This window comes from Aptenodytes patagonicus, chromosome 2 (assembly GCF_965638725.1).
Source record: "Aptenodytes patagonicus chromosome 2, bAptPat1.pri.cur, whole genome shotgun sequence".
NCBI lineage: Eukaryota > Metazoa > Chordata > Aves > Sphenisciformes > Spheniscidae > Aptenodytes > Aptenodytes patagonicus.
The window spans coordinates 93,323,375-93,344,743 of record NC_134950.1 but is presented as its reverse complement, the minus strand read 5'-3'; the positions used below and the strand labels follow the sequence as shown (position 1 = coordinate 93,344,743).

The 21,369-nt window shown below is 43.6% G+C and overlaps 1 protein-coding gene across 6 annotated transcripts in view; it reads left to right on the top strand.

Annotated features, from left to right (window-relative positions):
- PIGN (phosphatidylinositol glycan anchor biosynthesis class N) overlaps positions 1–21,369 on the top strand; it is a 206,886-nt gene that overhangs the window by 105,703 nt on the left and 79,814 nt on the right. The window contains exon 29 of one of the 6 annotated variants that reach the window (XM_076330400.1): positions 7,434–7,856. The exons of the other annotated variants lie outside the window; for them this stretch is intronic. Within the exon in view, the coding sequence (XP_076186515.1) occupies positions 7,434–7,557 (124 nt within the window). The 3' untranslated portion in view covers positions 7,558–7,856. Of the gene's footprint in view, positions 1–7,433; positions 7,857–21,369 lie in introns of those variants that run through there. 6 annotated transcript variants of the gene reach the window in all.

Below are 21,369 nucleotides of genomic sequence, written 5' to 3'. Positions count from 1 at the left end.
TGCTTCAGTGATGTTCCCGTACTTAAAACGCATGTGCACACACATGTGCACACATGTGTACATGTATATATATCCCAAGCTAAAACTTGTGTCTTAAAATCTGTGCCAGAGCAACATGGAGTAGTTAATGAAACTAGCATGGCAAGAAATACAGTTTGTAGGATTTGTTTGATTTCTAAAGAACAGTAAATACACAAAAATATTTTTAATTATTGTTTTTCATTTTAATTAGTTATAATCACTGTTAAAATAACAGTTTATCAGAATTGTAATTGTCTTGACTCTAGTTAAGCCTCCATATACAATCCCCTGTGAATTAATGAACCTCGTGCAAATATGTTGGTGGCTACCAAGACCCATGCATTTATCCTCCCCCTCGTTGGGGAAGAGTAAATCTGTAGTATTTAAACATAAAAATCACAGCTAAAATGAGTCATACTAGCCTCCACAGCATACATCATGAGGTAGGTTTTCAACGGTGCAGTCTTACTTGTGAATAGTCCAGAAATAACAAACACAAGGAATACACATTTCAGATTTACCTTCCTCATGTTGTGGAAATAGATAATATGCTGTAATAAGCTTAGTTAGGGAATGTGTTGTTAATAATCCAGCCAATCTGGTCACTTGACGCTGTTATTTAAACAGAAGTTGAATAGTGACCCATTGTTAATATTCTGTTCAGTCTACATTTACTCTGTGCTTTGCTGAGCCCCAACGTTCCCTCCAGTGCATGCATGCGTGTACACACGCACGCACACATATTCCACCTGTTTTCTCTGGAGGTTCAAATTCCTGCTTTTGAAGGTTCCTAATGGGAGGAGATGCAGTTAGATCAAATAGTGGAAACGATGTTTTAACATCACACTTCCTTGCTATGGTCAGTTTATGGTAAATCAGATGGCCTCATCCTTTGGTTTGAATTCCTGTGCAGATTAATAAGGATATTAAAGACCTCAGAAAAGCTCTGTTCTGCTGGGCAAGAAGCTTTCTAATTGGGACTTAGCAAGCAAAAATATAAATTGTTACAAGTACCCAAAAACTTCCTCTCTGATACACAGTCTTCATAGCATAGAGATTTACAACGGTGATAGATTGCTGGATCCATTTCAGCTGGAAGTTTGCCTTATCATGAAGAGTTTAAGGGATCTCACTGTGCACAACTGTAATTCTGCCTCTCCACGTATGTGTTTTGAGCACTGAAGAAAGCACTGAAAAAGTCCTTCAAAAGAGTAATGTATGATTAATTTTTAATGTGGTAATGCATAATGCTCAGGCAGCCTTAAATTTGTCATTACTTCACTTTTGAGTGCTTGACTTTGCCACCTACGTTATTTTATTGTAGTCTCTATATATGTTTTATATGTGTGTGTATATGCATGTAAGATAAAAATGACTAGGTTGCATAAGAAAAGAGGTGAAGCCATAGGCACAGAGCTGAAGTGGTCCTTCTTTTACCTAGCATGAGCAATATTTTGGCGCCTGAACATTCTCCTCTGAGCAGATTTCTAATGTGTGATCCTCAAGCTTGGCAAAATTAGCAGGCAACAGCAGGTTTTTTTTGTTTATTCCTGAAAGGGAAGATGGGCTTCATGGAGTTTTGGGCAATTTCCAAAACCAGTGGGAGAGAGATACTGACATGGCTCTTTCCTGTCCTCCTGTTACAACTGCGGTGACAGCTCTGTAGCATTCCCATTGCAGTGTTGTCTGTTGTTGCTTTGACAGCAAGGTCTGAAAATATCCCATCTCAGTTGACATTTTAGGTGTTGGCAAAATTTTCCTGAGAAGGCTGAGTCAGTTAAGGATATAACGGTTCTTTTTTTTTTTCCAACTGTTTGTATCTCAACAAAACCTGTGTAGGATTGCATGGAACAAAGAATAGCAGTGCTCTTAGGGACAGCTGCTCTCATCTTTTTTCTTTTTTTTTTTTTGTGGCACTGATAGGAAGTGTGTGTGTGCGTGCGCAGTTATCGGGGTTCATTTTATATTACTAGTTACCACATCATTGAAATCACAGGTGGAAAAGCAGCAATTTAATTGCCCAGTGAAGATTCATTCCTCTAAAGTCTGTCAGAGTCTAGTGTTATATGTGCCTGTCATGGTTTAACCTCAGCCAGCAACTGAGCACCGCACAGCCGCTCGCTCACTCCCCCTCCCCAGGTGGGATGGGGGAGAGAGTCGAAAGAGTGAAAGTGAGAAAACTCGTGGGTTGAAACAAAAACAGTTTAATAATTGAAATAAAATAAAATAGTAATAAGAAGAAGAAGAAGAATACACAAAGCAAGTGATGCACGATGCAATTGCTCACCACCCACGGCCCCCCCGGCCAGCTTTCCCCAGTTTATGTACTGAGCATGACGTCACATGATATGGAATGTCCCTTTGGCCAGTTTGGCTGTGCCCCCTCCCAGCTTCTTGTGCACCTCCAGCCTTCTCAGTCGGTAGAGCATGGGAAGCTGAAAAGTCCTTGGCTAGTGTAAGCACTACCTAGCAACAACTAAAACATGGGTGTGTTATCAGCATTGTTCTCATCCTAAATCCAAAACACAGCACTGTACCAGCTACTAGGAAGAAAATTAACTCTATCCCTGCCGAAACCAGGACAGTGCCACATTTGCAAAGCTTCTGTTGTATATTTCTGTACTTATTCTTTTTTGTGGTGATAGCTTTCTATGGATTTTCTAATTACCACACCTCAAAACTTTTGTATGTCCTCTCTCTTACTAAGAATGTGCAAGTTCAGCAGGAAACCCTTATTAGGCAATACTTGGGTTTTTCAGTACCGGTGCTCAGGAGTTTCATGTGTAAGAGCTGGTTTTAAATCCCTTGCGATAAAAAGACCACCTTCACTGCTTGTTTTTATGGTGATGTTTTCTTCCCTAGTGGATCTCTCTCATTGTTTGGAAGTAGGGTTTCTTTACTGAACTGGCATATTTCCTTTTTCTAATTTCACCCCTAACTCCTGGCTTTTACATCTTATTCTACCATGCCTTAACCCCATTACATGTCATTTTACCATGCCTCATATCTGCCTTAACAATGTGATGTCTTTATTCTCCCGGTTGAATTCACCATGCCACTTAAGTATTGTCTTTGAATGTAAAGAGATTTCTACTTTTCCCACTCTTCCAGATTGTAATGAAATGCTGAGCAACAACAGATCCAACATACGGTCCTGTATTACCACATTCAGCAAATTATCCACGCACCATTGATTCCCTCCTCTCAGTAAATTATCAGTTACCATAAATATTTATGGCTTCTTAGAAAGTTTTCAAGCCCCTTTGCTTAATGGTCGTGCCAAAATCAATGTGAACTTGTTTTTCAGAGAGTGCTTTTCATTGTTTTGATATAATAATGGCATAATAATCTTGCAGTGAATGCAGAATTCATAGCAGTGGCTTACACAAGCTTCTGAGGTCTGCTAACCTTACTGTCTACCTATGTATGTTGAGGTCATCCTAAATTGCATCATATGCCCTAGAAGAACACACCATTACATTTCATAAAAATAATAACGCAGTTTTTCTAGTATTTTTGATGTATCAGTGTGTAGTACGTGATCATGAGAAGTTTGTTCTGACAGATTCTTTTATTTTTGAATAACAGACAAATAGAATAGCTAGCTTTTCGGCTTCTTTATCACTAAAATAATTTCTTTATGGCTTAAAAGGTATGTTTATCTATCTCTATAGGTAGATATAGCCTTTAAAGCCTACTATATCTATACAGTATATGCAATTTGTAAATAGCTGTATATTCAGATAGTCAAGATAAACCCTAAAGCTTCTTTATATGACAGTATTATATAGTTTTATAGAGACAGATCCTGTACTACTCCCTCCCTCTTTTTATAACAGTTGCTGGAAGATAAAGAGAAAGATACGGTCTTAACTGTTCTGCAGTTTCAAAGTTCAGGGGACATAGATAAAGCACAGGAGACTGTTTTTTAGGTTTTAGGATAACAGAATCTGTTTCAGGTTCAGGATGCTGGGGCTTCTAGGTCTGACTATTAAAACAAAGGTCTTGTAACTAGGAGGAAAACAGCGTTTACCAACAATTTCTAAAACAGGAGCTAGGAGTGATGTGTGTTGTGATTTGTTTTGTGTGAAACAGAGGAGAGCGAGTGTGGGAACCCAGCTGGAAATGCAGTAGACTTAAAATTCAGAATCTAAATCTGGGGTCTCGGTGTGTGCTTGGGAACAACCCCACAGTTCAAAGTAGCGTATCATGTAGAAATAAGGTCCTCGGACTCTTCTGGAGAGTGTTCTTCCAAGTCCTTGCACGAGTTGTTTCTGTTTTACTTGTTTTGTTTCTAGTTTTTTTAATTTCTATGGTAACTTCCTTTCTTCCCAGCTTCTAATCTTCCTGTAACATCTTCCTGTCTTCCCAGCTTCTAATCAGGTCTGCCATCTTAGGAATTAGCCTGTCTTGGGAGAAAGCCATGTTTTGGAGCAAGATTGATTCCCCCCACCCTCACTCATTTTTTACTGAACTTTGATTCTTCTTGTCTTCGATTAGTACTTCTCACCCATGTACTCTGTCACAAACAAAGCCAGGAGATGGTAGCACCTCATATGTTCTCCTCTTGCTTCCTTGCCACCGAAACAGGTGTCTTCCTCCCTGATACAAAAATTTTCCAAGGACCAGCTTTGCCTGTTGACCTTGATCCATACGTAGGGCACTTACCTTTCCATTGAATAGTGCTGCCTTAACTTAGATCATCCGTGATCCCCTACACCAGCTGCCTCTTCTCTACCATTACCTCTCCCTGCCCATCTCATCCTTTATAAGCATTGCCCCACTGTGCCCCACTATGCTATTCTCTTGTACCTCTTTAATGTCTCTTCTTCCTCCACATGGATCTAACTTGCCTGGAGCCTAGAATCTTGCTTCTTTTTCTTATTAGCTCAGGTTTGACTTCTGATGGAGGAAGCTTGTTTTGAGAATTACCTGCTTCACTGTAACTACAGATCGCCAAGGGCGCAGTTCTGGGTTGTATAGGGATCAAGATTTTGCCACTGCTGTTGTGGCATATACCTGTAAGAGTCTTGCTTTGTTTGTTTGTTTAATTACAGCATTACCCTAGCCTGAGAACTAATTTACCAAGCAGAGCTGCCTGCAGGCACTGCAGTACCAGTTGTTGATAGCCCCAGAGATGCTGGCTGTTTGTAATTATGGGACAAGTAGACTGAAACTGTTTTTAATTGTGCTCTATGGCATAATATACGTACTTATTTCTTTACTCTGATCATCTGATATTTTAATAAAGGAGCATAACTATTCAGCCTTTTGCAGTATAGCAAGGGAGAAGTGTGTGTAGCACTCTCTTATTTACGAAAGCATGGAGGACCCAGTCCCTCAACTGACAGGTAGCTAAGCAGAGTTTGTGGAGAGTTTTTTCCTTTGAGAAAGCCCCTCTCTGTGCCCCTCAAAATAATTGATTAGCACCCACATCTGGAAAAGCTCCTTTTAGGGCGGACAGGAACTCAGATGCCTGTGTAAAGACCATGCTGATGGCAGCAAGTCACCAATCCTCTGGTGACTCTCTCAGGGTGTCTGTAGGAATAAAGGCAGGGTCTTCATTTGGCTTCTGATTTTCAGATTTCTCATTCAAGCTTTCTCTGAAAGTAGAAGGGAAGTGGTGTTGCTACTTACATGAAAAACTGCAACTCTGATGCCAGGTGAGAAGGAAAGCTGACGTGTTACCAGTAATGCACGAGATGTTAAGCCATCCAGCTATTTACCAGGGTGGCTGTTCCCTTAAGAGCCACGCAAACTTCTGTACCTGTGGTGCTTGTACAGTCCCCAAGGGCACATTACGCCATGAAGATAACTGCAAGGAGGGTTTGACTTTCAGTTGGCAACATGTCCTTTCCCATGGAGAACTGAAGCCGAGCCTGTAACACACCCAGGTGGACTTCCAAGGGCAGCTCTTGAGGGAGCTGTGTTATCTTTGTTATTGTAAATGTGCTGTGAACTACGAAGTCTGAAGTGCAGTGACCAGGTGAAAGTATGCTTTGTGCCTGACTTCATGCTCTCTGTGTCATCTTACACGTTCCCCACAGAAACAGAGCAGCAGTATGGCTCTGGTAGGTGTGCTGTTCTGCTTAGCTAAAGCTGGAGGGGGAGATGCTTATAGGAAAGGCACGTAGGGAAGATGGTTCCTGTCTGAGATTTTAAACCTTGAGTTGTTCACATTAGTGAATATTTTCAGTTGCACTGTGTACAAGTGGGAGTTTACAGAGATGCAAGCTGCAGGCTGTTGGGGTGAATTATGCTTGTTGAAGTCTGACCCCATTTGTCCTGGTGGATTTTTTTGCAACTGGTTTCTTAAAACTATGTATTCTGAGCAAGGTATTTGTGAGAAGGTTTAGTCAGACTCAACAGAAACAGAAAAATCTTGTAGCATGAGTCCAAGTCCCTTTCAGTGTTCTCCATCCACTTTGGTCAGACCCCCGTCTCCTTTGGTTGCTGGTATCCTGGCTGTGGAAGAGCTCCCACTCATTAGTGAACTTTTTGTATTACTTTTATTCTCTCACACTGGTTAGCAGCCCAGCTTTAAGAGCTGGTGCTTCTCCACTTCACAGAGCTAAATTGCGCTAGGCTAGCGCCAGGGTTGTCATAGTCTTGGGGTCGTGAGGGTTGATAGCATTGGCATTATGAGCTTTACTGCTCTTCTGTGGCTAAACTCTCAAACTGAATGAGTCCTCTGGCAGAAATTCCAGGTCATTAAACCAGCAAGTGCTCCTTGCAATCCTTTTTTGTTACTAAACTCGGACTTCTTCAAGTCTGAAGTTACCCTACTCATCCTAAAGAGCCATCTGCTTTGAAATAGTGGAGGTGGGTGCATCAGGAGGTATGGGTACCTCTCATGTCAGAACACCAGTATCTTCAGTAGTCCCAGGAAAAAAAAAAATTCCACAATTTTTAGAAATGTTGAGTGAAAAAGTAGTTTGTTTTTTTTTCTTAAAGCTGTTCATCACTGAAATAGTGTTTTCTCTAGAAAATTGCACTTCAGCTGACATAAATATCTGAGTTGTCTTACTACCGAGGAATGTCTACCTGATGGCAAGTTCTCCCTAGATTCTCCATTATCAGTTCACAGCAAACGGAAATTTTACAATGGTTTCAGTCACATACGTTCAATTACCCACTTGAATGAAAAATACACCCAGTACCTCTTATTCACTTGGTATATGCTCAGTTGTGTTTTCTATTGTCCCCACCATTTTATTTTGTCACAGACTTTGTTTTTTACACGGTAGTGCTGCTATAATAGTTGTCTTCCAGGAGTAGCATATATAAAATGGCATACTAGGCCTAGTTAAAAAGAAAAAAAATATTCAGAGGGTTGTTTATGTCGTGTTTTTTTTTTACTCTGCAAATTTGCATTTTTTCTCTCACTTCTTTTATCTGTCTCCTCCTTGCAGCATTAGCCACTATGTGCTGGTGATGTCATTGACCATATTTATGATGCTGATGAATGGACTGGCCCAGCTGCTAACTACAAAGAGACTTGAATTTCCCAGAAGGACTAAGCACCATTCCACGTGATAAAGCGATAAATCTTCCTGCCTTGTTCCCATCCTCAGGCTTCCTCTGAACCAACCTCCACCTCTGGAATGTAAATATAAGTTAATGGACTAGAGTGCCATTAACTGGGCATCCCAGTTAATCCCATCCAGGGATCAGAGCGCTCTGCTGATACAGGTTAAATGCTGTCCCGTGACTGAAATTTGCATTTGGAGTTTGCCATTTAGACATCAACGGGGCTAAAAAAGCCTCAGCTTTATTCTCCAAGTGTACATATTTCTTGAAAATAAAAACAGCAAAAAAGTCCTTTTTGAAAGAAATAGGCAACCATCTTTTGGGGGTTTTTTTTGGTGGTTATAATTTGTCTGCCAGCTGTTTCTCTCACACATGCTCACTCTCATTAGGAGTCTGCAAAGCCCTAGCTTCATTTCATGTCTCGCCTAAGCTTCTCACAGACTAAAGCATAAATTAAATCAGTCTGGGCAGATCACTGATTTGTATGTTGCCGATGTGGCATACGCATTTGAATATCTCTGAAACTGGCTATGCTTTTTGCAAGCTGTGTCAATGTGCATGTGAGAATATGTTGAGGCAGGCTAAGACTGGTACGCTGTGAGGCTGTTACTTGTAAGACAACAGATTTTAGCTAACCTCGGTGTGAACTGCTGCTGCTGACCACACTTTCCTGCTGCCTCCTGTACTTGGGTGAGCTGAGCAGTATGCCAGCTCAGGTAATTGATCCAAATGAAAAGAAACCTGATTGAAGAATTGTAAAATAGCATTCAGACAGATTTCCTGGTCCAGCTCATGAAGGGGCAGGCAGGAAGGTTAAGGCTGATTGTTTCAGTGGCAGCCCAGAGTTAGATCAGCATAAAGAGGTCATGAAGCTGCAGCTGGAGTTGGTGGTTTGCATATAGTGATGCCACACAGACTTTTTTCTTTTCTTTCCTTGTTTTCATTTCCACTTGTGTTCTGCTCCTGATTATAAGCGTCAGCCTGGGTAATGGCTGCACCATGAATCAAACGCAGACACAAATCCCCTAGTTGTACACTGATTACAAGTGAGAGCAAAGAGCCAGAGTGCTTAGAGGCTCTGCTTGTTGTGGGTGCTCCTGGGGACGCAGTAGCTGTAAATACATTGCATGAGGCTTCGAGACAGGCTTGTAACTTTGTAGCCTTTCCACAGCAACCATCAGCTTCCCTACCACTAGCCCACAGCTGATTAAGTAGCTGATTAAGTAGCACAAGCTACAGTACCCACCTACACCTCAAAGCTTCATCACTCCCTGAAGTCATCTGTTGCGAGAATTAAACAAAATTGTATCTCCTGAAGCAAAAATTGTATCTCCTGCTCAGCAGGAGGCCTGCACAGAGCTAGGTGTCCTGCCTTTGAAACAGCTTCTTCCATCCACACCATCAATAAAAGGGCTTTTGAAGCAGATCCCTTTGCACAGTGAAGGGAATGAGTGAAAGAAAAAACTTTCTTCTTTCTGTGCTATTATATGATGGCATCACTAAAAACTGTGCTATGTAATATCCCTGTGTCACACTCCCAGCTTGCAGCCAGGGCTTCCTATCTGGGAGCTGATACATATGGTATGTGATGCTGGCAGCCAAGGCTAGACATTCGTCATGAGGGCTGCTCCAATACTCTTTGCAGCCATCTGGCATTTGGCCGTGGTCACATGTCTGTTTAATGCTCTGGAAACTAGTCATCCCTCTGCAGGAAGTTTGGCTGGGAGAAACCAGTCACCTCCATCTGCCTGTTGAGTGCTAGAAAAATATCGTATGGTGGGCCTGCAGTCATCTGTGCAGCTTCAGGGTGCCCCTTGAGAGCGTCTGAGCACTGGAGAGGGAGTCATTTTTCCACTAGGTAGTGGTCCGGTGGTCCTACTGGGCCTGTTGCTAGCACAGCTGGTCTCAGTCACAGAAGATATTTCGCATTTGTTACAGACTTGCATGCCGGAAGGTGGGCATGTGCCCACTGCTGGCAGTCATGCCATACAGCCAAGGCAAGGAACAACCACGAGCAGGTGGGAAGTTGCTGCCACAGCAAAGACTATGTGTAGGCCTGGGAATCTGCCACACTTGTTCTCCTTAGGTCCAGTGAGTTTCTGCTATGGAGAGCTATGCCCACCTCAGCCCCAGTCTACAAGGTGCACTGTAGCACTGCAGGGTACTGTATCATCAGCTTTGTGTGACCTAACTGATGTCGTGAGACCTCTGCCTACAGCGCTGTCATTTCAGTGCACACAGCTATAAGCAGCTGTACCACTGAGCATCCCAGCCTCCGTTGCTGGAGTGATTTCTTTGCAAAACTACTGTTTGTAGAGCAAATTTACTGATGGGAGCAACTGAACAGCTGGTGTTGGTGTGATGCGAAGCGAAGGAACTGACTGAAAAAGTAGGAAGGTGGGACCCACATGGCTGCCACCCTGAAGGCACATCTTCTGCAAGCAGGTCAAAACTGCTTGTTATCTATGACAAAAGCAAGTGGATGTCCTAACTACCAAGTGAAAACACTGGAGGTACATACTGTCTGGTGCATTATTATTGCCACAGGGGGCTGGTAATAAAACAGCATCTCACCCCAATGCATCTGGTGCTGCTCATCTATGGTAGTAGGAATAATCCATATACTCTGGTATGCGGGCAAGTGGAAATGACTGTCCAAAGGATGACCTACATAAATTACTCTTTCTGCTTATGGCTTCCATAGCGTCTCTTTCCACAAAGTAGGTTTTGTTTTTTACATCCGTTCTTGTAAGAGCAGAAAAGGGATGATGCGCACAGGGGAACATTTGCAACATGCGCATTGGTTTTTCCCCAGTGCTGCTCTGCAGGGGTCTGTTCTTGTTTGCCATTTGCTCTGGCTGGGCCATAGTGGTAGCAACCTTAGCTGATCTCTCCCTTTCCCCTGCTGGTCCCTTGCATCTCTGTGCTATTTGTGAATTCAGTTTCTAGCAGAGGCCGCGGGAGTGCTGGAGAGCAGCTCTTGTGGAGAGGCAGGATTGGCTGTGCTATTCCCGTGTCTCCCCAGGGGAGCCTCTTGCTGGAGCCTTGGCCTGCACTTTTGGGTTTACTCCAGCACAGGGAGGTGTCAAAAATTCTCCCACTCAGCTACTTTACACAGCCCCATGGGGTGTGTGACAAAGTCGACTCTTCCCTCCCACAGATGTGTGTTCCTCTCCTTTCCAGAAACAAATGTCATCAGCAATAAAAAGTCCTCCCCAACCTTAGGAGCTAAGGTAGGGAATAAAATTTTGTACTCACTGAGTTTAAGCTTTTTTTTTCCTCTACTTGTGGGTCTTCAAGCATCATCTGTCTTTTCATGGGGCCCAGGCAGGACTCGGGCCACAGAAAGGGGGGCTCTGAGCCAGCAGAGCCTTGCGGGCCAGTGCAGCTGTCACCCAGCCCCTGTGTTTTCTGCTAAGGGCATGAAGGCAGAATTACCCTGAGCCCTCCTGCCTGCCTTCTTTCACTTGCAGCACAGCTGCAGACTCTCTGACTCCTAGAGCAGGTGAGGCTCCAGACAGTGAAAACCTCAGGGAGGGAAAGGCAGGTAGATCAATGTTGTTATTTATGCCTGGGGCTGCACAGTTTTTTTAAACTATACTTGTAGTGTAAAAACCTCTGCAAAGCTTGTATCTTCTTGCTTTCAGAGCTGTGGACCCCTGAAGAGCTAACCATAAACCTGGAGTGCCCATCAGGTGGTGTAATGCGAGAGAAGCTGTACTGAAGAGCAGCTGGTACAAAGATCTTGCAATCTTCAGCGCTAGGAATTGTTCTCTGCTATTGTGTTATCAAGGCTGTACACAGTAGCCTTTTGATATCCATCCAGGGAGTGAGCTGTTTCTTCAGAGATGATGAAGCTTAGATTGTATCAAGACCTCTTATGACTCAAACTAAATTACTTACCCTTCCTCCTCACAGAGTAAATCAGATTTTACAAGCTTTGGCAATTTCAATGCATGCCATGGCTGTTAGTTGTAAGGCTGCTACAGCCTTCACATTCTTGAATGAGAACAAAGATATGAATGAACATTCATGGTCTTACCCAAACCTCGCTCTCTAGCATCGTCCTTGGACTGCGGTGTCTGGTTTGGCCAAGCCACAATACAAACGTCATTTCAGCTCCTGCTACCCCCGCTAATCTGTAAGGGTGTGATGCTCATCGCTTTTCAGAATTGTCCGCATGAATCCTGTAGTCCCTTTTCCTGTGTCTTTGGGGTGGTGAGGGTACTTCTCTCAGATGCCTTTGGTGAAGAGGATGAGAGCATGGAGGGTGCCAGGCTTGCTACTGCATCCTGGTAGATGTGGGGTGCTGTGAGCAGGAGCCGGCTGGAGAGAATATTTTGGGGAGCTACAGTTGTGGTGGGGAATGGAGAACATCTCTGTCTTGCACCTGCTCTGGGGTGTGCTCTGCATCACAGTGGTGGGGCAGCTCCAGGTGCCCCCTTCTCCATCGTCACATGGTTTCATCCAGCCTGAAGGCAAGAGACTTTGACTTTCTTCTCCTGTGTGTTGTCTTTGGGCAGCTGCCTTGTGAGCTGCCATGGCTGGGGAAGGTTTGGGAACCTATCTTGCACTGCTGCCACGTGTGTGGAACAGCCCCAGATCAGCCCTGGTCATATATGAGACAGGGCTCGTGGTGAGCTGGAACTGACCGTCACAGCGGCCAGTGGTCATCAAATTATTTAGAACTCTTTCTTCAACTAGTCTGTCCTGGATGGGTTACGTTAATAAGGATGTGCAGGGTTGAATCTAGTTCATCGGCTTAAAGAGGTTCTGAATTCAGCTGCTTCCTGCAAGGGCTCCCTCCTCACCCTGAGGTAGGGCATGGTGTTTGAGGAGGACTGACAAGGGGAAGGAGAATGCTGAAAGCATGGCACTCGCCCCCTTCCTGTGACCTTTGAAATCAAGCTTGTTGATATTTTCTTTGTTTATTTATTGGCTTATGCTTAGCAGCAAGCTTCATAACATTCTGAATTTGAAGGTGGATAATATCAAGTGGAAGTAGAGGAAAACGCACCTTATTTTGTTTGCATTTTATTTTCCATGTAAGTTCTAAGAGCAAATGCCTTTTTTTTTTCTTTTTTTTTCCTTTAATGTTACGTAAGGTGAAGTTGACTTACAGGTTTACCTTTCACGCGGATCGGTACCGCTGACAAACCTGTTAATGGCTGGATATCATCCAGTGCATTCTCTGAGAGGGAGAGAGAGAAAGCACCGCACCGAGATCCCCAGCCAAATATGCTTGCAATGGGAAATGACCAGTGGTAGAGCCCACTTCTGCTCTGAATTTCTTGCCATCTGCAGCGCTGCTTCTCAGGGTGTCACCTCCACTGCACGGAGGTCCTTCCTGACCTGAATTGTCCTGTGATCCAGTGTACAGGCTGCCAAGTCCTGCACGCCCTGTGCTTGGGCCAGTGGCTGAGCAAGGGACAGGATAGTGCAGAGTCAGACCTGGGGAATTTAAATTTAAATCACTGCAAGTGCAATCACACCCGGGTCCAACATTTTTGCCTCGGAGCAAGATGGGAGGAGAAATATGAGAAAGCCATGTGTCACTAGCATGGCTCTTTGCTGTTCTTGCCACCTCCTCTTCCTCCTCGGAGGGTTTGCAGCGTTGCTGTAGCAGTACCCGCCCAAGCCCGACCCCAAGCTTCAGCAACCGCAAGCTGATCCAAAGGGCATGTGTCCAGTAACAAAAGTTGCAAAATTGAACCACTGGCATTTAGGGTTGGGGAAATCTCTGACCAAGACCTAAACTCTTCTAATTAAACTTAGCTTATCGCTCTGGCAGAAATGCTAAAGGACAAGGCATTCTGAGAGCAGTTCTCATATTGACTTTTCTGTGGAGTAACCTTTATATATCTCAATAGACGTGGCCTTTTGTGCTGGATATCATTATTCTGTCTTCTTGGCATATGAGACAGTGCAAGACAAAAACTGCAGAGTAATTTCAAGAGGGGCTGAAATTTGGTGGTGTGAGTCCCGGTGAGCACACAAACAGAGACAGGCTCTGAAAATACTGTTATTTTATTTTTGTATCAATTTCCATATTAAGTTAAGAGACACTAGTACTTACTGTACAAAGCTCTGCTACCCAGAGCTATATTTAGCTGCTCACATGTTTGTGTCTCCATCTCACTAGATCTCCAGAAATGAGTGGATATTTTCCATCATGGGCTTTGAGTAAGAAGCTTGTTGTATCTGACCTACTGTGAAAGGAAAATATCCATTTCACCGCTGTGCATTTTTTCATACAAGCGGTATCTTTCTGTGTCTCTTCTAGCCTATATTAACACATTATATTTCCTTTAAAATACTACAAACTTACTTGCTTTAACGTAACTTGGCAATTGACTGGTATTTACGGCCAAAAGTAGAAATGAAACGTGCATGTCATTTTTAAAGAATTGCGTAGTGAATGAAAACCTCCTAGTATTTGGAATGACAGCCAAATCTTCATCCGGGACCTGAGTCGAACACAAGCCTTCCGAAACGTTGTCCCAAGCTCCTCCATTTCCTGGGGCTTTATTTCCCTGACAATCCCAAAATGGTCATGCAGTGAACCCTGCCTAAGTTTTTTTTTTTTCCCCCGAGCGTGGCTTTCAGCAGTCCCCCTTGAGGGTCCCTCCTACCCTTGCTCCTTCGCCTGTGTCCTGGGTGGCCCAGGACCTGACCTGCCAGCCTGGCTCTGCAGCAGAAGCTTGGGAGCATTTGCAGAGTCAGCGCCAGAGCCCAGGACAGTTGGGGGACGAGTTTTGTCCTGTTCAGTAGGTCACGATGGCAGCTGGTCTGTCATGGGGGAGCCCGTTTGCTTGGTTTGCTGCTTTTGTTTGTTTGTTTAGGATATTTTTTTTAATGATACTTAAAGCTTGGGGTTTGGTTTTTTTCAATTAATGACTGGGAGACCAGCTGGCGGCATTAATTCATTTTAATATGACTCAATCTGAGAAGTGCTCAAGCTTCTTCTTAGAAAAAGTGGCTGACTGCATTTTTTTTCCAGGCAGTTTGCTTGACAGAGAATAAATTTTTACAAAAATTGCTCTACAGAGCAAGGGAACAGACTCTGTCCTTTACTCATTTCTTGCAAAAGTACCTGACATTTGGGGAAAAGCAGCCTTTTCATTAGTGGATGCATGGAAGGCCCCACAGGCAGGAGCGCAGAATAACTAGCTCTGCAATCTACAGAATGGCAACTAATTGTATTTTAAGGCTCTATTTCAGCAAGGCACTATTGCCACCTATCATTCCAATACAATATATTGGAACTGAATGGCAGCAACTACATTTTCTCTCCTCACGGCATTTTTAATTCTTTTTGAAAAATCACGGGAGCTGTGAGCTTTCTGAATACGAAGCAGCAGGGCTCAGGTAAGTGGAGGTGACGTTCCCCTGCGGTTCACAGCAATTAACCTCAGCCACGGAAAGAAAAGTTAAAATGGTCACTTGTGTTTGGGAGAATTACCTTGTGATACATTGCAAATACCCTCATCGTAGGCAGTTATTTAATTTAATCTGTGCCATAGTTATGCAAATATGCTTATCATGCGTTTGACGGCTTGCTCCCATTCTCGCTGTAGGAGTGGCAGTGTGTGTAAGATGGATCGATGTACACGCTCCTGAAGGCAAAATGCGTGATACTCGTCAGGTTAGAGCTAAATGGCATTATTTATTTGTTTATTTTGCAAGTCTGTGAATGCGCCTCACTATTAAGAAGAGGAACACAGTAATGATTCTGTTTAATTAACGGAGAAGTAACTTTCTTGCCAGTTCTAAGTGCCGTTTGATCTATCTGAGATGTCACAGGAGTGGAGAACTCCTGTAAAGGGCTGAGAAAGCATTTGTGCTCGGTGCGTGCAGCTTTATGAAAGCAATTTACATATTTGCACACTGAAGCATAACTACCAGCACATAAGCAGGGTGATAAATGATTAACTATAAAAGATTGACAGTTTGGGCAAAAATCCAGCAGAGCACTTAAGCGTGTGCTTAACTTCAAACAACCTGTCTCTGCTGACTGCGGTGGGGCAGTCAGGTCCTCTCTTTAGTTCAAGAAACCGCTCGTGCGCTTCAATTAGACATGTGCTTAAGCGACCTGGAGGACCAGAGTCTGGCTAAGAGAGCTTAAAAAAGGGAAAAACTTTCTCGTATAACACTTAAATCAGGATGGCAGCAGTAAGTAGGACTGTAAACAGATCGGAGCTCGTCATGGATGGAGCGTCCCCAGCTCCTGTTGATGAAGCGGGAGTTGTCAGTTGCCTAGCATTTCTCAGACTTAGAACAAAAATAGAGGTATTCCAGCAAAAGACTAATCTAGTCTGCTCATTTCAGAACAGCGTTTTGTTCTGTGCATTTTGTTCTGGTTTGTTTTGTTTTTAATTTTGGGGAACATACATAAACATATTAAATATTTTATTGTTGTTTTGTGAAAATCTCATTGTGCTTTGGCCAAATATTGCTTTCTCTAAATGGCTTAACTGGAGAGGGAATTAGGCCAAGAAAAGCTAAAGCCCCCAACCTCCCAACAAACAGTGTTTTCATTTTCCAGTAACTTGAAACTCTTCCCCAGCATTCATCCTGCACTGGCCTCACGCTACCCACCAGGAATCCTGTTAGTAACCTCACTTCATCGCAAGCCCCTTTCTTGCAGTGTATCTGGAAGTTCCTGAAGCTGAAGGTGGAAAAAGCTGCTCTGAGCCACAAGTGTTAATCAGAGGTTGAAGGTCCAAATCAGGGTCATTCTGATGAAATTGGTTTTGGACTCCACATAACAAACTTTCTTCAAACTCCTCGGGAATGATTTCATGTGCCTGAGTGAAATTCAGCAAACTAGAACTACAAGTGAAGTCCACTGCTTTCTGTTTGTAACCCTTCTAAAGGAGAATACTTGGGCTTCTGTCACTGTCAGAAACATATGCTCCTCACGTTACCACTTCCACCTCCAGCAGATACCTGAAAGCAATGGCTGCTCTATGTTCATCAGGCATTCACTCAAGCATGAAGCCTTCACGATTCAGACTATCTTCAAGGCTTTTGTATTTCTTTTTCTTTTTTTTCTTTGCAAAATCAACAGGATTGTGTAAAAATACCTGAATCCCTCAGCAATTTCTCCTCCTAATGGAAATAACTTGAAAGACACTGAACGATGATCAAACAGCATGACATGCAACTACTCTGAAGTAGTCGCATTTTTGTAGTCGGGGGAGAGGGGCCTAGAGCTTTCTCTATATTTGTTTAAAGCATCAAAATAGATTTTATGCTCCTGTAATACATGGACCTTGGATATAAGCCAACAACCACCAAAATCAGCAGGAATTTCCCAAAGCCCGTGGAAGCCAATGGATCAAAAGGTCGATCATAGATCAACAGTCAAAACGCTCTCTCAAGAATGTAACGTAAAGGCTGGTTGTTACAGAATTCAAGCGCTGAATTCAGTTTGTAAGTCTGTTATCATTCTGTTTTTTAAAGCCGGGTTTGATACACGGGACCTGCATGGAGGTTGTGGCTTTTGTGTGTATGAGCAACATGCACATGCTATTACAGGTGCTGCGTTGCTGCAACTTTTCCAAGTAATGGTTCTGGTTGAAATGATTGAGCTGACTGTCTTCTCATATGCAACCCACTCCACTCCTCCAGCCAAATCCTCCAGCTCCTGTGGTCTCAAAATTTGAAATCCCAACCTTCACTCAAAACTCATTGTATATTGGTTGACTCATACGAGCATGGGCGGGAGCAATGCCTGGTCGGCTGTGAAGAGGGAAAAATCGCTAGCATTCATTTTCATAATCAATCCTGATTCCTTGGGGATAAGGTACGTTGGGGTGGATTTTATCGCTAGTGAATTAGCTTGAGAGTGGGTGAAGGATGTGGAGGAGGAGGAGCTCACAACTCTGACATGAGCATTATTGAATGGTTTGGGTTTGCTTCTGTTACTAAAGGAAACTATATATGTAGTCTTTTTTTGTTGTTGTTTGTTCCTCTGGACTCAGACAATTCAGAAATCAGTAAATCACATAAATTCATATCAGGAGAGGCAAGTTTATTGTCTTCCATTTTAAACCAGTTCTTCTATGTTTTGTCTTGCCTGCAAAATCCTTCCTGCTTCTCAAATGCAAGATAATGCAGGCAGGCAGCATTTCTAATATAAGCCAGAAGAGATGTAATGATAAATGTTTAACTGCAGTTTTCCATTTCATATGCTGAAAGTAAGAAAAGGGAGGAAAAAAATAGACGTTAATGTTGTCCTATCACCATCATATTCTCTTCAGCTAACGTGGGAGGAGGATGCATAATTACCTGGACAGAGACTAAGTATATTGACTTCAGTTATTCCTCAGCTGGAGCTGTTTTTCACTGTGTGAGCACAAAAAGCTTTAAGGAATAATGCATAAAAATGCTATTATCTTTGGAAAAAGCAATATTCAGCTGGCTTGGCCATTATGTAGGTGAAAGCACGATGGGTACCAAGACTGCCGAGCACATTTCCATGAGATTAGTTAAATCATCTAAGCCAAATGTCCCCCCTGTCTGTTTCTCCCTATGCTCAGATGCTGAGGAACTTGGAAGCAAAAGTAGCAATGAAGATGCAACGCTGCATGAGCAATTCCATTATTTTTTGTGACAAAATAGGAGGCACGAAAAGGCGGGAAGAGTCACATGGAACACTAGTGGGGAAATCGGCGGCTCTGGGTTCTGTTCTGTGCTCTGCCACAGCGTGTGACCTCGGGCAACTTTATTAAGTGTCTGGGATCACTTTTTTGCACTTGATTTTATTTTGAACAAAACTTCATGACACTGAAATTCCCACTGCAATCCACAGCATGTGGTAGGAGGTACAGCCCACATCAGTACTTCCCCTGTGAAATGGGAATCGTTTGATGGGGTGACCTACACTTTACTCCTTCTCTGAAAGGTTAATAGCCTACCTGGACACAAGGGGCAATTTCCTATTGCTACCTTTGTACTGCGTGCAGCGGGAGTCTGATCTCAGTTGGTGTCTTTGGGAACCGCAGTAGTGCAGATAATAACCACCCCCCCAGCATCGGCTAAACGCCATTTCCCAGGTTTTGATCACCTGGTGCCGATACGGTCCGATGATACTTGCCGGAGCCGACAGACGCTAGCCTTTCCAGCATAGCACTAATATGTGCTTGCCAGGATGGATGGGGTCTTTTTGCGGGCTGTTTTTGCGTTGTTCCGGAGCCTTCGTTGGCAATTTAGAGAATATGTCCCCAGGACATTGTGCTTTGGAAAACAGGCATAGGGATTGGGGCGTGTTAGCTCAGCTGCAGTTTTATTGGCAATATGGGACATGAAATAACACAAAGTTTTCATCTGGCCGTAGAAATGACTAAATAGAAGTACTTTACGACATCGGGAGTGTTACATTCTTGTCATGTTTCAGCATTTGCAGATACAACAGATGAAGTAAATTAAATTATGCATGCACTAAAGGAATGCATTGTTAGCCACAGTCTTTGTTAACTTGCCTGCAAATAAATAAACAAAAATAAGTAGAAGATGTATCTTAAAGATTTGGTAGGTGGTGGGGGGGTTGCCTTATGCTTATACGTGTAATATATGTGCATGTGTGTGTATCTGTAGGTGAGTCGTCAGCCATACCTGCTGCGCTTGTTACCTGGTGGGTCTCACAGTGCAGGAAAAGCCACATGGCTGCACATCCCTCATTTGCATTCCAGTTGTATACAGCTTTGGCAATTTGTTTATGCAAGTGAATGTATGCAATCATCAATAACACAGTCTGCAATAAGTCCCAATTAACGTTGCCGCAGGAATCTTCCTTCATGTTTGTGCTGGCTTCTGTAGATTTAAAAGCTCAACCTTAATGATGCATTAACATTGTTTTCTTCTTTTTTTTTTTAAATGCTGTGCTTGCAGTATAAAGTCCACAATTTATTTGTTCTCTTTGCCCAGCAGGGACACTTTTTCCACTGACTCTTTAATAAGAAGCCTTCATGAGTACGAAAGCCATTTATCTTTATTAGTTGTATATTTTGCTCATCACCTTTCTTACATCTATGAATTAAATATTTATTGATTTTTTTCACAAAGAAGAATGCCCCACTGCGCAGTAAAAACAATTACCACCAGCTATGCATGGAGAACCGTGAGCAAGCCAAACTTGCATTACTTCTGTAAGTCTTGTCAGAAGTGACAGGCACTGAATCTATCTTTTAATGGAGATCCTTGTGGGGTTGGGGTTTTTTTGAAGAAATGTGTAAAATGGGCTGTGAAAGAAGGGCCTGCATCTGTTTGTTTGCTTCGTTTCATTTTCTTTTTTTGCTTTGTGATACACAAGCAAAGGTGAAGGAATTTTTGTTCTTTTCCCTAATTTTTGCTTGTAATCTCATCAATAGACTAAGAGAACTCATGAGTATTTGTTCTGTCTGATATCATGTGATACCTATTAAATTATAACTGAAAGTGATTAGCTTACTCTTATTTTTTTATTAATTCATTTTAAGGCTCAAAGGACCAGTGTGGTCAGCTACCGGATATTACTGCGTCAAGCCTACAGCTCTAGCTGGAAGTCACTGAAGGAAGGTGTGCAACCCCAAGCAGAAAACTTTGTGTTCATGTAGCATACATGACAAATCCCCATCACCTCTGAAAATATGGGGCTTGTTTTCAACCTAGATTATGTACCTTCAAACTGCAGCCATGGAATTTGATGCTGAGCCTGTATCCATAGCACAGAAAGCCCCCCTCAAGGAAATCAGTCACAGAAAATAACTCCAAAAGTTGTTTCCCCTCCCCAGCAATACCCTGTATTGTTTGAGGTTATGTCCCGTGAGCAGAAGACCTGGCGGAGCCTGGGCAAGGCTGTGCCTGTGCCCCTGTCCCCTGGGTGCCTGGCCGCATCCCCCGGGTGCCCAGGCAAGGGACTGCTGGACGAGTGGCATTTGCTGACCCACCGGCCAGTTGTGCCCAGTCTTCGCCACATGCTTTTCCCTGGGATCTCTTATTCTCCCAGGCTGCTATGTCTTATCAGCCTTGTAGAAATTCAATTATTTTTGAGACTTATACCTCTGAGACTCCTTTGAATTCAGCTGAAATTGGCTTCGAGAGAGAGGCAGAGAGGGATGGAGTAAGCCTTCTCTCCTGAGGACACGGGCTAATAACTCTGGCCTCTCTCTGCCCATCCTTCCCCTCCCCTCCCTTATCGCAGCCCTTGGCAGTTGGAGGTTAAAGACAACTTGTGCCCCCTGGTAGAAATCAGCTAGGTAGATCACCCTTTTCTGGGCAAATACTGCCTCTGGGGAGGCAGCCCTCTGCACCTTGTGATACAAATGGGCCAAAACTAAGCCCGTCCCACTGTTCACTACTGACTCCCTTGAAGTTGGCAGAGTGCCCCGAAGACCTGAGCTTCGATTTTTTTTCAGGATGGAGGGAGTTTGGGAAAGAAAGGGAGCTTCTGTCCCCCACGGGCTTGACGTGTGTGAGAGGCTCCCCCGCCGGGCTGGGCCTGCAGCTGGAGCTCAGCCCTTCGCCGGGGAGCTGCCACGCACCGGCCCTTCCTGAGTGCATGTGCAGCTGTAATTGCTTTTTTTCTACTTATTTCTTTCAGCTGGGCTGGCACCACCAGTGAAGTGGGGTCACCCTAAGGAAGAACACACAAGAAAACGCGGGAAAAGGCCCTTTTGCCCAACGTCCTTCACTGAGGGATGCCTTGGGTTTAACACTAGCGGAGCCAGCAAGCTCAAATGGCTTCACCCCGGATGCGTGTTTCAGTGGGCTCCCATTAAAAACACTTTTTGCCAGCGCTTTGGAGTTTGCTTTTCTTTTTAAAGGAATAGAAAC